Source organism: Girardinichthys multiradiatus, chromosome 23 (genome assembly GCF_021462225.1).
Source record: "Girardinichthys multiradiatus isolate DD_20200921_A chromosome 23, DD_fGirMul_XY1, whole genome shotgun sequence".
NCBI lineage: Eukaryota > Metazoa > Chordata > Actinopteri > Cyprinodontiformes > Goodeidae > Girardinichthys > Girardinichthys multiradiatus.
In genome coordinates this window covers 27,214,494-27,228,540 of record NC_061815.1, presented here as the reverse complement: position 1 = coordinate 27,228,540, position 14,047 = coordinate 27,214,494, and the positions used below count along the sequence as shown (strand labels likewise).

At 38.0% G+C, this 14,047-nt stretch overlaps 1 protein-coding gene across 2 annotated transcripts in view; it reads left to right on the top strand.

Moving 5' to 3' along the window:
* LOC124860244 (dedicator of cytokinesis protein 2-like) overlaps positions 1-14,047 on the top strand; it is a 143,451-nt gene that overhangs the window by 21,791 nt on the left and 107,613 nt on the right. For both annotated transcript variants that reach the window (XM_047353367.1, XM_047353368.1), the window contains 6 exons: positions 50-139; positions 388-488; positions 4,490-4,624; positions 8,753-8,861; positions 9,174-9,244; positions 11,036-11,142. In XM_047353367.1, coding sequence (XP_047209323.1) covers positions 50-139; positions 388-488; positions 4,490-4,624; positions 8,753-8,861; positions 9,174-9,244; positions 11,036-11,142 — 613 coding nt within the window. The remainder of the gene's footprint in view (positions 1-49; positions 140-387; positions 489-4,489; positions 4,625-8,752; positions 8,862-9,173; positions 9,245-11,035; positions 11,143-14,047) is intronic.

The window sequence follows — 14,047 nt, the reverse complement described above, 5'->3', positions numbered from 1 at the left end:
GTGTACACCAGCACTGAATGTGTGATCCCGTTGGCTCTGTTGCATGCAGTTTCTGCAGGACACTCTTGACGCTTTGTTCAACATCATGATGGAGCACTCTCAGACTAACGACTATGACATCCTTGTGTTTGATGCCCTGGTGAGTGTGTGGGGTGTTTCCTTGCTGGGTACAAATTTTTAAAGGTATGACTCTGCATGTGTGGCGCGTCAACTCACACAGCAGGGTTTCTTGACAAGCTGTCTGGAGTATAACATATCTATATGCCCATCTTTCCAAAACAAGTGCGTTAGTCAGATGATTGTACCTCTTATCTGCCTTGTAAACGTTTGCTGCAACTGTATGTAAACATGTCACTAACTCTGTATGGCCTATTTTTTCCATGGCAGATTTATATCATCGGGCTGATCGCTGACAGAAAGTTCCAGCATTTTAACACTGTTCTGGAAGCCTACATAAAGCAGCATTTCAGTGCCACACTGGCCTACAAGTAAGTTTTTCTTTAAGACTCTTGTCGTGTGTTTTTTAACTGCAGCCATGCCTCTACCAGTTTAACAGTTATAAACTCTATCTTTGGGAATCCTAACTGTTTTAAATATGCTGATTTGTGTAGAATAACAGTGCACAGGGCAAACAGGTTTTGTAAATTTGTTCATTTACTTTGTTTGTGTTGACTGATATATTGACATTTTAATCATAACTTCAGTGATCTCCCTGCTCTGAAACAGCTCTACCTATCTTCCTAGCTTAACTTTGCAGCGAGAGTTGAATGATAGGTGTCTAGTTTTTGCAATGCTGTTAGAGATTGATGAAAATGTTGATATTGTAGCTCAATGGCATTAACCAGAGTTTTTATCTGTTGTTATTGTAGCATGATGAATGTATGTCAAATTAGTTTAAGGCTGTAGTATATTCATTACTACAATGATAAAAATAAACCATGCTCATGATGTCAAAGTCAATCTGAAGGATGATTTCTTTGTTTTTGTAGTGTGAACTTTAGCACATGTAAAAGAAAACTAAGAGATCTTTATATATCTATCATTCATTTAGCCCGCTTATGCTAAAGATTATAAAAATCTGTGAGACCTAACAGTCACTGAAATTGAGAGTAAAACTTATTGATCAAACTAATATTTACTCTTAAAGACCTATTGATAGAAGTAAAAGAAGAAGGACAAATGAATCTAAAGGCAAGAAAACTAGTAAATTAAAGATCCAGAGCAATCTGTGAGCTAATTTACATTTCCTCCTTCATGAACATCCTAATCTTCATTTGTCTGCACTGATTTAACCACTCCCTGCTGCCTGGAAGTAATTGATTAAAAATTAACAATTTCTTCATGCTCATTATTCCATCATTACATCTCTCTTCGTGTTTGCTCCTTTTCATAAAAGATTGTTGCATTAGGGTCTGGTATGATGAAGATACCAACAAGATACTTTTAACATGAACCATTTAACAACATGTAACAAGCATTTTTATTTTATGTATGTCCAAAACACAACAGCAGTTTTCAAAAATACTTCAATTAGGTAATTTTAGATTATTCTTTGTTTGTTTACCCCACTGCAAGATATCTAATATTTCAAAATATACTTCAAAGTCACGAGAAAGAGCAGTCATGTTAACTTTTACGTGCCTATTGTTGTTTGACAACTTACAGCTACAAAAATGAACCAAACTAACAAAGTAAATAGAGTATAGATAGATAGATAGATAGATAGATAGATAGATAGATAGATAGATAGATAGATAGATAGATAGATAGATAGATAGATAGATAGATAGATAGATAGATAGATAGATAGATAGATAGATAGATAGATAGATAGATAGATAGATAGATAGATAGATAGATAGATAGATAGATAGATAGATAGATAGGTAGATAGATAGATAGATAGATAGATAGATAGATAGATAGATAGATAGATAGATAGATAGATAGATAGATAGATAGATAGATAGATAGATAGATAGATAGATAGATAGATAGATAGATAGATAGATAGATAGATAGATAGATAGATAGATAGATAGATAGATAGATAGATAGATAGATAGATAGATAGATAGATAGATAGATAGATAGATAGATAGATAGATAGATAGATAGATAGATATAAATGAAAATCATTAGACTCAATGACTACAACTCAAAACGTTTGATTATGTAGCCAAATTCTTTGTTTAAAATAGTTTGTTTAAAAATCTTAATATACAGTACATCCAACTCTTGCTTTCCTACTTTCTTTCCTACTTTCTTGCTCCAGCTGTTTTTACTTCTGGTCTTACTGTTATATACAGTTATCCTCACCCCTCTTCTCCTCCTTCCCCTCTTCCTCATGGCACGTCTTTCTTGTCTCTGCCCCATTTAAATATCTATTTAGGTTGGCCACACAACTCTGCAGTTACTTCCTGGTGTACTTGTATTCACACTGTTTAAAAAAGGTTATTGCAGTTTAATGCCTGTCAGCTGAGAGGCTGTTATGTAAAAGTCTTTAACTCCCTTATTACCACATTTTAAACTGCTCTAAAAAAGAAAAACCCTCTCGTGATGGTCCTAAAGCCAGACATATGTAAACAAGACTAAATGGCATTAAATTGAATAAATCTTTACAGCCACCATGATGGCAGCAAGACTAAATCACAGTTTTCTTTTTTTAAAGGATGAAGTAGTTTAAAACTGGTTAGGGTGCGATCTTGTTTTCAATTTCATAAAAATGATGCTGTGACACAGACAAACTTGACCTATTGTATTCCTCGTGTAGATATACAGGGGTTGGACAATGAATCTGAAACACCTGTCATTTTAGTGTGGGAGGTTTCATGGCTAAATTGGACCAGCCTGGTAGCCAGTCTTCATTGATTGCACATTGCACCAGTAAGAGCAGAGGGTGAAGGTTCAATTAGCAGGGTAAGAGCACAGTTTTGCTCAAAATATTGAAATGCACACAACATTATGGGTGACATACCAGAGTTCAAAAGAGGACAAAGTGTTGGTGCATGTCTTGCTGGCGCATCAGTGACCAAGACAGCAAGTCTTTGTGATGTATCAAGAGCCACGGTATCCAGGGTAATGTCAGCATACCACCAAGAAGGACGAACCACATCCAACAGGATTAACTGTGGATGCAAGAGGAAGCTGTCTGAAAGGGATGTTCGGGTGCTAACCCGGATTGTATCCAAAAAACATAAAACCACGGCTGCCCAAATCACGGCAGAATTAAATGTGCACCTCAACTCTCCTGTTTCCACCAGAAATGTCCGTCAGGAGCTCCACAGGGTCAATATACATGGCCGGGCTGCTATAGCCAAACCTTTGGTCACTCATGCCAATGCCAAACGTTGGTTTCAATGGTGCAAGGAGCTCAAATCTCGGGCTGTGGACAATGTGAAACATGTATTGTTCTCTGATGAGTCGACCTATACTGTTTTCCCCACATCCGGGAGAGTTACGGTGTGGAGAAGCCCCAAAGAAGCGTACCACCCAGACTGTTGCATGCCCATAGTGAAGCATGGGGGTGGATCAGTGATGGTTTGGGCTGCCATATTATGGCATTCCCTCGGCCCAATACTTGTGCTAGATGGGCACGTCACTGCCAAGGACTACCGAACCATTCTTGAGGACCATGTGCATCCAATGGTTCAAACATTGTATCCTGAAGGCGGTGCCGTGTTTCAGGATGACAACGCACCAATACACACAGCAAGACTGGTGAAAGATTGGTTTGATGAACATGAAAGTGAAGTTGAACATCTCCCATGGCCTGCACAGTCACCAGATCTAAATATTATTGAGCCACTTTGGGGTGTTTTGGAGGAGCGAGTCAGGAAACGTTTTCCTCCACCAGTATCACGTAGTGACCTGGCCACTATCCTGCAAGAAGAATGGCTCAAAAACCCTCTGACCACTGTGCAGGACTTGTATATGTCATTCCCAAGACGAATTGACGCTGTATTGGCCACAAAAAGAGGCCCTACACCATACTAATAAATTATTGAGGTCTAAAACCAGGTGTTTCAGTTTCATTGTCCAACCCCTGTATGTTTGCATTATATGCCATTGAGACATCTTAGAAGGGGGATTTGCTGGGGAGCTCAGGTAGGTCATAAACTCTGTGCCTCCCACACCTCTCTCCAGCTGCTCTGACACACTGAAGTATTTCTGTCTGTGTCTAAAGACGCCTGCAGGGTGTACATTTGTTGGAGAGATTTCTTTTTCCACAATGCCTCTGAGTTCAAATAAAAATGTCTGAGTGTGACAGGTACATCTGTTAATGTATGTAGAACTATTTGGCTTTTATGACAAAACCAGCAACCTCCCATTTTTTCTGTTTCATCGGTTCACGTTGTCTCTCTGCTCTATGGAAGATAAAAAGATTACTTAGTGGTTAGCTTTTCAAACTGTTAAACATCAGGAAATTAATAAAAAAAATGTCCGAATGGTTTTGATTTACTTCTGTCCCTTCTTTATTCCCTTACAGAAAGCTGATGTCAGTTTTAAAGCGGTACCTAGATGTGTCCAGCCGTGGAGAACAGTGTGAGCCTATCCTGCGTACCCTGAAAGCCCTCGAGTATATCTTTAAGTTCATTGTCCGTTCACGCATGCTCTACTCCCAGTAAGTTCTCCATTTTTCTATTGACTTTTTTTTACTAGAAACCCTTCAGATTTTGTTGTTCTGTTTTCAAGAATGAAAACACGATGTATTGAATGCATGCGGCACCCTGTGACTCTTCATTGTTTAGATAATTGTGTTTGACCGCTGTGGGAGAAGATCCTGCTGACAACAGCACTAATGTTGCTAATAAGCATTGATGATGAAGTGCAGCATCCAAATAAAAGCTAATCCAAGTACAGGACTGTAGCCAGCAGACAAAAGCTCCACCAGGAGAAATGTTCTCTCTACTGGGAGAACTTCCAAACCTGCATCATGTAATGAGGGCAAACACTTAAGTTTGGGTCGATAGGCCTGGCATGCCTAAGTATCGCTTAGGTTCTTATGGTTGTGAAGTGTGTAGAGAATATTAGGCAATTATCTTGTTCATATGTGAAAAGCTGGTAGCTTTGTTGTTATGTTTGGTAGGATCTGTATTTGAGCAGATAAAGAAAAAATAAAACAATAGTCATTTTAAATCCCAGGGTTTTTCTTGGTATTTTTTCTAAATATGTTGGGTATTTGGGGTGAACTTTTCACAAACTTTTACACTTGAACTTAATCTGTGTCTGATAAATAATGACATGGTGGAATCTATGATGTGTGGTTTGTTTTATTTTGTATAACTTTAGGAACTGGTAGAAATCAAATCATTTATGTATTGGAGCCCTGGAATTAACAGAGATTCATTTCTTTCTACCATGACTGAACTAATTTTATTGAGTCTATTCAGTCAACATGGAACAACTGTCAGTTTTGTTTTTGTGTGGTTAATTATTTTAGTGAAGCCTGTTAATTAAACTATAGTTTGTTTAGCAGATTTATCATATATCTTAGAAGCAATAGATTAAGAGAAGATTTTTTACACAGGTTAAGATATTTGTGATCAGTAACAGAAAATCCAGGCAACATTGGTAAAATGAAAGAATACCATTGATATAAAAGACAAAGTGCAAAGATTTATTTAGATTTTCAGTTTAGTGTTTATTTTTGTGAAATATCTTGCTGCTTTGAAAACAGGATGTTCATATGCTTTACATACATGTGTAGGCATGTGGACATTAATGGCAGAGTTTTAACAAGCCTCAGTTTGTTTTATTTCTTTGCATTTACCTTCCTTTCTTTGGATTGATTTTCTTTCTGTCCCACTCTGGTATTGTTTTCTCTACCTTCTGCTTTGTTTATAGTTTTGTCACTATATGGGCTATATGTAAGGCCTCATCAAAATCAAGACAACCAGTTGTTAATTGCTATCTAGCTGGCCTTTAAAATGGCAGTCTTCTGAAATTGTCTTTAAACTCATGGTATGTAAACCAGAAACGTGAGATATTTACCTCAACATAAAGGAAGCGCATGGGCCCTCACGTTGACTTTCTTAAGCTACTTGATACAGAGTTTCTATGCAGTTTGGAAAAGCCTGGAAGAGTATGGGAAACCTTTCTTTCACAGTTCTTTCATGAATGGCGCCCTAGGGAAGCCCCTCCTTATAACACCAAAAGTCTCCCTGTTCTCATCAACAAGTAGATGGCACCAACTCCTCATTGACTGTCCACACATAAAAGCAAAATAAAACCTGTTTAAGGCCCAACTGACTGATAAGTTATATATATTTATCTGGTGATTGCAAGCCTTCTTTCCAATGCCACCCTGTGCAAATGCCCAAATGGCCCATAACAAAAACTGCCTCCAGTTGTATCTAAATCTCAGTCCCTGCTCTTCTGTGTCAGTTAGCCTCCCTCCTCCAGTTGCATGCTTTGTCTCTTTCACCAGCTGCTCCTGATTTCCCCCTGATTAACCTGTCCGTCCATGTATGTTGAGACAAAATACTCACTTGTTCCTGCTTGTTGGATGTTTGCACTTTTACAAGAGTATTTTTAATTAGACGCAGGTCATATTATCCAAGATGCAGCAGTTTTAGCTGAGTGTAAATGCATGGTGTTAGTGCACAGCTGACTGTGATAACACAAACACTGACCCTGATACAACCGGATATCTCTCTAAACACACCGTTAAACACAGATAGAGTTCATGGATTAAACAGGACAATGCATCTGTAATCATAACTATACTCTGCAAAGAGCCCTGTGATAATACCTCTGTGCATTACTGCCTAATCTCTCTCCACCCATGCTAAATTCACTGTGAGCCTCTAATCCATCCCTCCAGCTCTCACAATTATAATTAACAAATGCACAGCCCAACTGAATCACACAAAGATAGTGAGGAGCTGGAGGGATGTGGAGATAGATGAGAGTAACATTTGCTAAGGGTTGGTAGAGGAGAAATGTAATAGATGATGGCCAGTGTGGGTGTTTAAATAGATTGTAAATAGCAGCGACAAAGACAACCAGCTTTTTTACGTTAATGGTTGTTGTCAACTCAGCGGTCCTATAAATATCTATCTATGACTTGGCAGCATAATGTCTTGCTAGCATGATAGTATATTTGTTTGTGCCTGCTTGTTGTGAAGTTAATATGTTGCTTTGTCGTATAATTACTCAGGCAGCCTGACTCTGATGTCCCATTTCCATATGAACACAATTTCAGTTCATAATTACTGTAGTTTAAGAGCTAGCTCTGGCTCTCCTGGTTATTATCACCATCTGAATTAATATTAGATCATGGATTAAAACAAAGATGGCAAGATAGTTTACACATAAAAGAAGAAACAAAATGTTTCACAGGACTGCTATGAGTGTACAAGGGTTGTAAACGGTCGTTTTTATTTTTTATATTATTCAGGGACCTCTATATTTATAGGTAGCCCTGATAAAGATGTAAAAAATGCTTTAAATATGTTTGCTGTGTTATTGAGATCCTTATGGACAATTCTTTTCAGCTCATTGATCTTGAATAGTGACTGCGATGGCCATGAAAGAAGATTTATTGTTTTATCAGCAAAGGCATTTTTGCAATTATTTGGTCATATTTTGGTTCATTATCTTGCTGAAACATCCAACTGCAACTCATTTCTAGTGTTTCCAGCAAATCATATCACATTTTTACTTCAAACATCCTGACATTTCAAACAGTTTTCCATGTCATGCTTTCTAACAAGGTTTCTGGGTCCTGGAGAAGAGAAATAAGCCAACAGCATCACATATCCTCCACCATAATTAATAATGGGCATGAGTCACTTTTTCTCATATTTATCTTTTGTTTCACAACAAAGCTCACATAGAGAGGTTGATATGTAAGAGCCCAATTTTAGTCTCAGCTGGCGAAAGAAAGAGTTCCTGTCAATGCACAACTAGTGTTTGCATTTGTAAAGGTAAGACAAACAAGGGCTGGCTCCCAATTAGCCCACTGGCATATTAATGGTTGTTGCAGAGACTGACCTCTATATGCCACTCTTACTGAAGTAAAAAAAGGGAACTTTTCAGTTGGTTATGCCTCACTTACATCCTTTACCCTGTGTTATGTTAGCAAGATACATTTGGGTCGTTATCCAGCCTAGTGGCCAATGGATATGGAAAATGGACTTCTTAGTCAAGTCATATTTATACCACAGGGAAACAAAAAGTCATGGATTACTAAATATAACTTTCCAGAGACATTTAAAGAAGTAAAACACAAATATATTTTTTTTCAGCCACAATAATGTATGTTCTCTTTGAACCCATGCACTCAATTTTTTCAAACAAATGTTTAATGTACGAATATGCTGCTGCAAAGTCCTTCATAAGTATATTGTTTACTAAAAGTAGCTTGGTCTAAAATCTCCTCAGAATGTCAGCTGATGATTCACGATGATCCACAGTTTTCATCACAAGAGTAACCTCATGTTCACTCCTGTTGCAAGTGAAAGATAATGTATGACTTCCCACAAATGTTGTAAATTAGGTTTTGTGTTTGTAACAGACACTTCTTGCTAAAGCAAAATATAGATAAGGACCCTTTTTAAAAAAATATTTACCACACCTGTTGTTTGCCTTATCCTCTCCTTTTAAAAAGGCTGATATTTTTTACGATCACTTTGGATGCTGCATTGGCATTCTATCATGCCCTCTCCCTTTGTGATGGATAATGTTTTATTTAGGTTTTGGTTGAATTTTTTGTTGCACTTCCATAAACTATCTCCTGTCTTCTCAGGCTCTATGAGGGGAAGGAGCAGGCTGAGTTTGAAGACTCGCTGAAGAGGCTTTTTGAGTCCATCAACAGCTTGATGAGAACAGACTACACCACCACGCTTCTGCTCAGGGTAATTACATGTCCTCAGACCTCTTTAACTTTTGCTATATTTCCTGCCTTTCTTTGTTTTATCTTTTCCACATTTTCACACTTCTGGTTGTATCTGATTCTGACAACATCAGTATTCCACTGCTTAAATTGTTTGTCCTATTTTGACTACATCAATATATTGAAACAGATCCAGGCACAAAACGTTAACAGAGAAGCCGTGTAGTGGAGAAATGAGACAGATCAGTTTTAAATGTGAAAAGAGCCTGTTTGATGGCATAGTCACCTCCTAAACCAGTGATTTTAATGTGTTTTGGTACATGTATGTCATCAGGTTGCTGCTCTGAAGTACCTGCCGACAGTGCTGCATGATGTCGAGAAGGTTTTTGATGCCAAACTCCTCAGGTAAACTCACCATTAAAACAAAGTCTTACTAGCGTCATTCAGGTGCATTGTTGGATGGGATGTGTGGGAGCTCTTAAACTTCTCTTAGTTTTGTTTACTGACCTCTGTTCACCTCATTTTCCCACACACTCCTCAGTACTTAAGCTTTACCTCTTTTCACCAGGAGATATAAATCTCATCAAACTGATGCAGAAAGAAGGACAAAACTCCCAGCTGCTGTGCTGCTCTTTCTGTATGCCCTTTGCAACCTAACTATTCTGTTTTTCTGTCTCTTAAAGATCAAAATGACTTGGAATGACCCACTTAACCTCTCCTTGAACCAAATTCAAACATGCATCCTATTTCTTTTATCAACAAAAAGACATGTTTGCCCATTCCTCTTCACTTCTTATAATGTTTTCAGCTTCATATGTTTTAAGCATTTCTTTATTTATCATGAGGCAGTCCAACAACCAATAGATCCATTTTCTTTAGATGACCTTTTTACTTTACAGAAATAAGATGTTAACTGATGTTTTCTTGACGATCTGCGTTCCATTTCGAGGACTTTTGTCCTTATAATTTCTCATTTCACCTTTCTCTGACCCGTGTGTGTCCTTTTATAGGCATGCATTATCTACAGCCACCTGTTTATCTCTTATGGCTTCAATATTTTTATCCGCTTAACTCACAGCCACACACAACAATGCAAAGACACTGAGGTGTAAAGTTGAAAGTCAAGACATGCATCCTCATATTCTGTCTTCCGTCATTTAGTTTTCCTTTTCCTCCTTCTGTACACAAATTCCCTCACCCTTTTTTGTCTTATACACTTTCTTACGCTCTCATTCACAAACCTATCAGAGCCATCCAAACTTGAAAGCAAGGTCCCCGATGCATTTCTGATAAGATTTGCCCCAAGCATTTTCCACAAGCAAACAGTTTGAATTACAATCATAGTGCAGGAGGTGGACATCAAAGCTTTGTTATATCCTCTATATTTCCTGCACATTGTAAACGTAGCTGCAGTCTGATCCACATAGTGCTGCATAAAAATATTTTGTCATATGTGCCTGTGTTTTATTGTCCTTTCCTTGGCATTTCAGATTTTAATTAGATTCAGCTCAGATTATTAGAGGGCCTGATAAGTCTCTGATGTGCCTCAGCATGCACCCATGTCAGCTTACGCACATCAAACAGTTTACAAACCTTTCTGTTTTGTTATCTTTCTTTGTTTTTTTTTTTAGGGAGCATGTTTTATTATTTCACACTGTTGTCCAGGGAGGCATAAGATTAGAAGAAGAGTGAACAATTTAGAGAGCAAATGAAAACCTGGGACAGAAGGTTTGCTGGGCTCAGAGTATTCAGTCTTTTCTAAGTGACATCAGGGCTAGCAACCAGGCTGTTTAATTATTGAGAAATTGAATTAGAGGTGCTGGCGTCATTAAAGAGTGTATATGCTCTGGCTCATTTGTTTTCATGCAGCAAACACTGCTCCCCTCATGTTCCTGACTCATGTTTTCTCCTTTCTACAAATGTTCCTTTAAGTAGCTGTGCAATTTTAACCTTTAAGGTGAGATGATTAAAGCTAGAAATACTAACAAGGTGCTTAAAATGCAGATGTTAGTCATGACTATGTACAGAGGATTGCCAAAGACAATTCAGACAAAATTAAACATATGCCTTAATAGAATGTCTAAAGAAATATCAATTGTTTGCTCTGATTATTTCCTGGAAGACAAATTTTTGCTGTTCACACATGTACTTAACACTCCTGTTATCAATACCCCTCCTATTGGTTTCTTCCCTCAGCAAGCTGCTGCATGACTTTTATTCCTGCATCCCGCCTGAGAAGCTCCAGAAACAGAAGGTTTCCTCCATGACTGAAATCGTCAGCAGCCAGCTCTTCCAGAGACAAGGTTTGTCTTATTGTTTTGGATTTGTTTTCCAATGTCTTTCCTTTACACTGCAGTATTAAACAACAGCAGGCCTAATCCTGTGTGGAGAACCAGTCACAAACTCACTTTATGTCAGAAAAGTGTGTTAAATCCCAGGAAAATCTCTTTGAGCATTTGTTTCTTGTCACATAATTGAATACATTACAACGAAACTCTGTGAAACATCATCATCATTAATTCCAACAGAACAGTTGAGAACTGCCTCTACTCTGTTTTTGAAAGTGAAAGGTTTTTTTTAGCTCTAATACAATGTATTTATGTTTTTATACTGAAATCTTAATGTTCCATTTTATTTGGGGACTTCTTAGTCAAGCATTATGCATAAAAGCGTGAGCCAAATAGATAATGAGTATGAGCACCTTGAACCAATTCAAAATTGAAGGCTGAGCTATATGTTAATATTTGGACAATATTGCTTTATGGCTTGCATGACCCAATTTCATATACGCTTAGCATTCAAGCAGATGGCCTCACGTTTGACTCTAGAATCACCGCATCATCATCCTTTCACCACCTTGCTTGACAGTTGAAATAAGTTTCTTGTGTTCATATGCTGCCTTTTTTTTCCCCAAGTATGGGGCTGTACATTATGGTCAAACAGATCAACACATCTGTCTCACCTTAGAATGATGTATTTCAGATTATTTGAAGACAATCCTGCATGGTGGCACAGTTGGTAGCACTGTTGCCTTGCAGGTTCTGGGTACGACTCCCGGCCGGGGGTCTTTCTTCATGGAGTTTGCATGTTCTCCCTATGCATGCGTGGGTTTTCTCTGGGTACTCCGACTTCCTCCCACAGTCCAAAAACATGACTGTTAGTTTAATTGGTCTTTCTAAATTGCCCTCAGGTTTAACTGAGTGTGTGCATGGTTGTTTGTCCTGTATGTGTCTGTGTTGCCCTGCGATGAACTGACGACCTGCCCAGCGTGTACCCTGCCTTCCACACATAGACTGCTGGAGATAGGTGCCAGCTCCCCTGTGACCCACTATAGAAGAAGCGGTAGAAAATGACAGACTGACTGAGGACAGTGTAGAATTAGTTGTCTGTGGGACCTGTTAGAGAGCAGATATTTTTTATTATCTCCTGGTTAGAGTTGCAGCAAACAACTGGCCAGACGTAGAACCTTCCTTTAATTGGCTCTGATTAGTGATTGGCAGGTCCAATTCTAAAAAAATCCGATTTTTTTTGTCCTATTCATCAAATTCATCAAAAATCAGAGCTCCCACCATTTATGCTCCATAAATGATCCAACAGAACATATGGTTTCATACATAGACGTGTACTTAAAACTGTGTTAGTGTTTTGTATGTTTTAGTCTGGAAAAGAAAACATAATCTGTCAAAACTGAAATTGTCAGACCTCAAAAAAAAAAAAAAAAACAGAAATAGGCTCCAGTCAGGAAAATCCTGATTCTGAAATCTTACTTTTATTCTTTAATGCATAACTAATTAGACCTAAGTTGGTATGTTTATTAAATTTATCTTTGTTTTATGTTTTTTTGTCCTGCATTCTACACTGCATCAACTGCATCCCTTAAGAAATTATTACATTATTATTCAAATCCATTTATTTCATTCCAGTTCGCTTCAATAAGATCAAATTGTCTTCATCTACAGTTCCACGGGTGTCCCTTAGGATCTATTTTTATAGTTAGAATATAGATGTTTGGTGTTTATATCATAACATACAATTTTAGGGCTGTAAAGTTTACCCACAATCATAACACAATCAGAGCAATGACCCCAGTTAGATACCATCTTATTACAATCAGTCCAAGTGGCACTATTAATGTAGACATTCCACTGATGGTAAATGTCACTTTAAGGCCCTCTCTCTTTGATTAACCTGTCTCGAGGTTAAAAATAACACAGACCTGAGCAGATATTTACAGGGCATTAGTCACTTCTGACTTAAGGTTTTCTTATTTTTGGCTCCAACCCAACATTCTGTCTGGACTTTTAAATTGTGGGCAATTCAAATACCGCAATAAGTGCTGATAGAATATTAGTCAAATTTATGTCACTGGTGGTACCTGTAAAGGGAGGTATATCATGCATTGATTGTAAAAGAATCGGGGGAGGAAACGTTTTCATAGCTCGGGGTTTTGACTTTTCTGATTTTAGACCACAACTGCTTCATTTGAAAACATTTACAAAAGATTTTTCTCATGGATGCCACATTTTAAAAGCCCATCATGCATTAGTGATCACCCCTTCCCCCATTACACAGCCGCTTTTTAGACCTGTTGTAGCTATTTAATTTTCTTGTGCTGAGCTGATAAATGCTTGCTTTCCCCACTGAGGTCCAAATAATGATAGGTGAGATCGATCAAATGTTGTGATGCAGTGTACACAATAATTGGAACAATAATCGGACTCCTGTGGACTCTAAAAGGCTGTGGTGGACTGATATAGTTTAAAACAGAAGCTGCTCTGTGCATGATGGACTCACAGAAAACCCGATTTACTATTCTTGATTTGATATGCATCTCATAGTTTGTACAATGGTAGTTGTCAAGTTAGCACTGCACTAAGGATTTTTGCCAGGCAGTTGCTGCAACTCAAATTTGTAGCAAACAGCATGGGTCCAGGATATGGTTCTTTGGTATTGATTCTGGCTCAGATGATTGATTCCCCTGGGGTAGGGCCCTCTGGGTTGCTGTCAAAATGCTCTGAGTTGTACTTTGTCACTAAAAACAAAGGGAGAAAGAAAAAGGCAGGAAAGAAAAATAGAAATCTGCATCAAGCAGTGCACAAATCTATAAAAATGCACATCAACCTTCTTTAAGCATCTCTATTACAATATCTGTTCACATTTTACACTGCCTGGGATCAGCCAAGTGAAATCAGGTGAGATAAAGTTAAG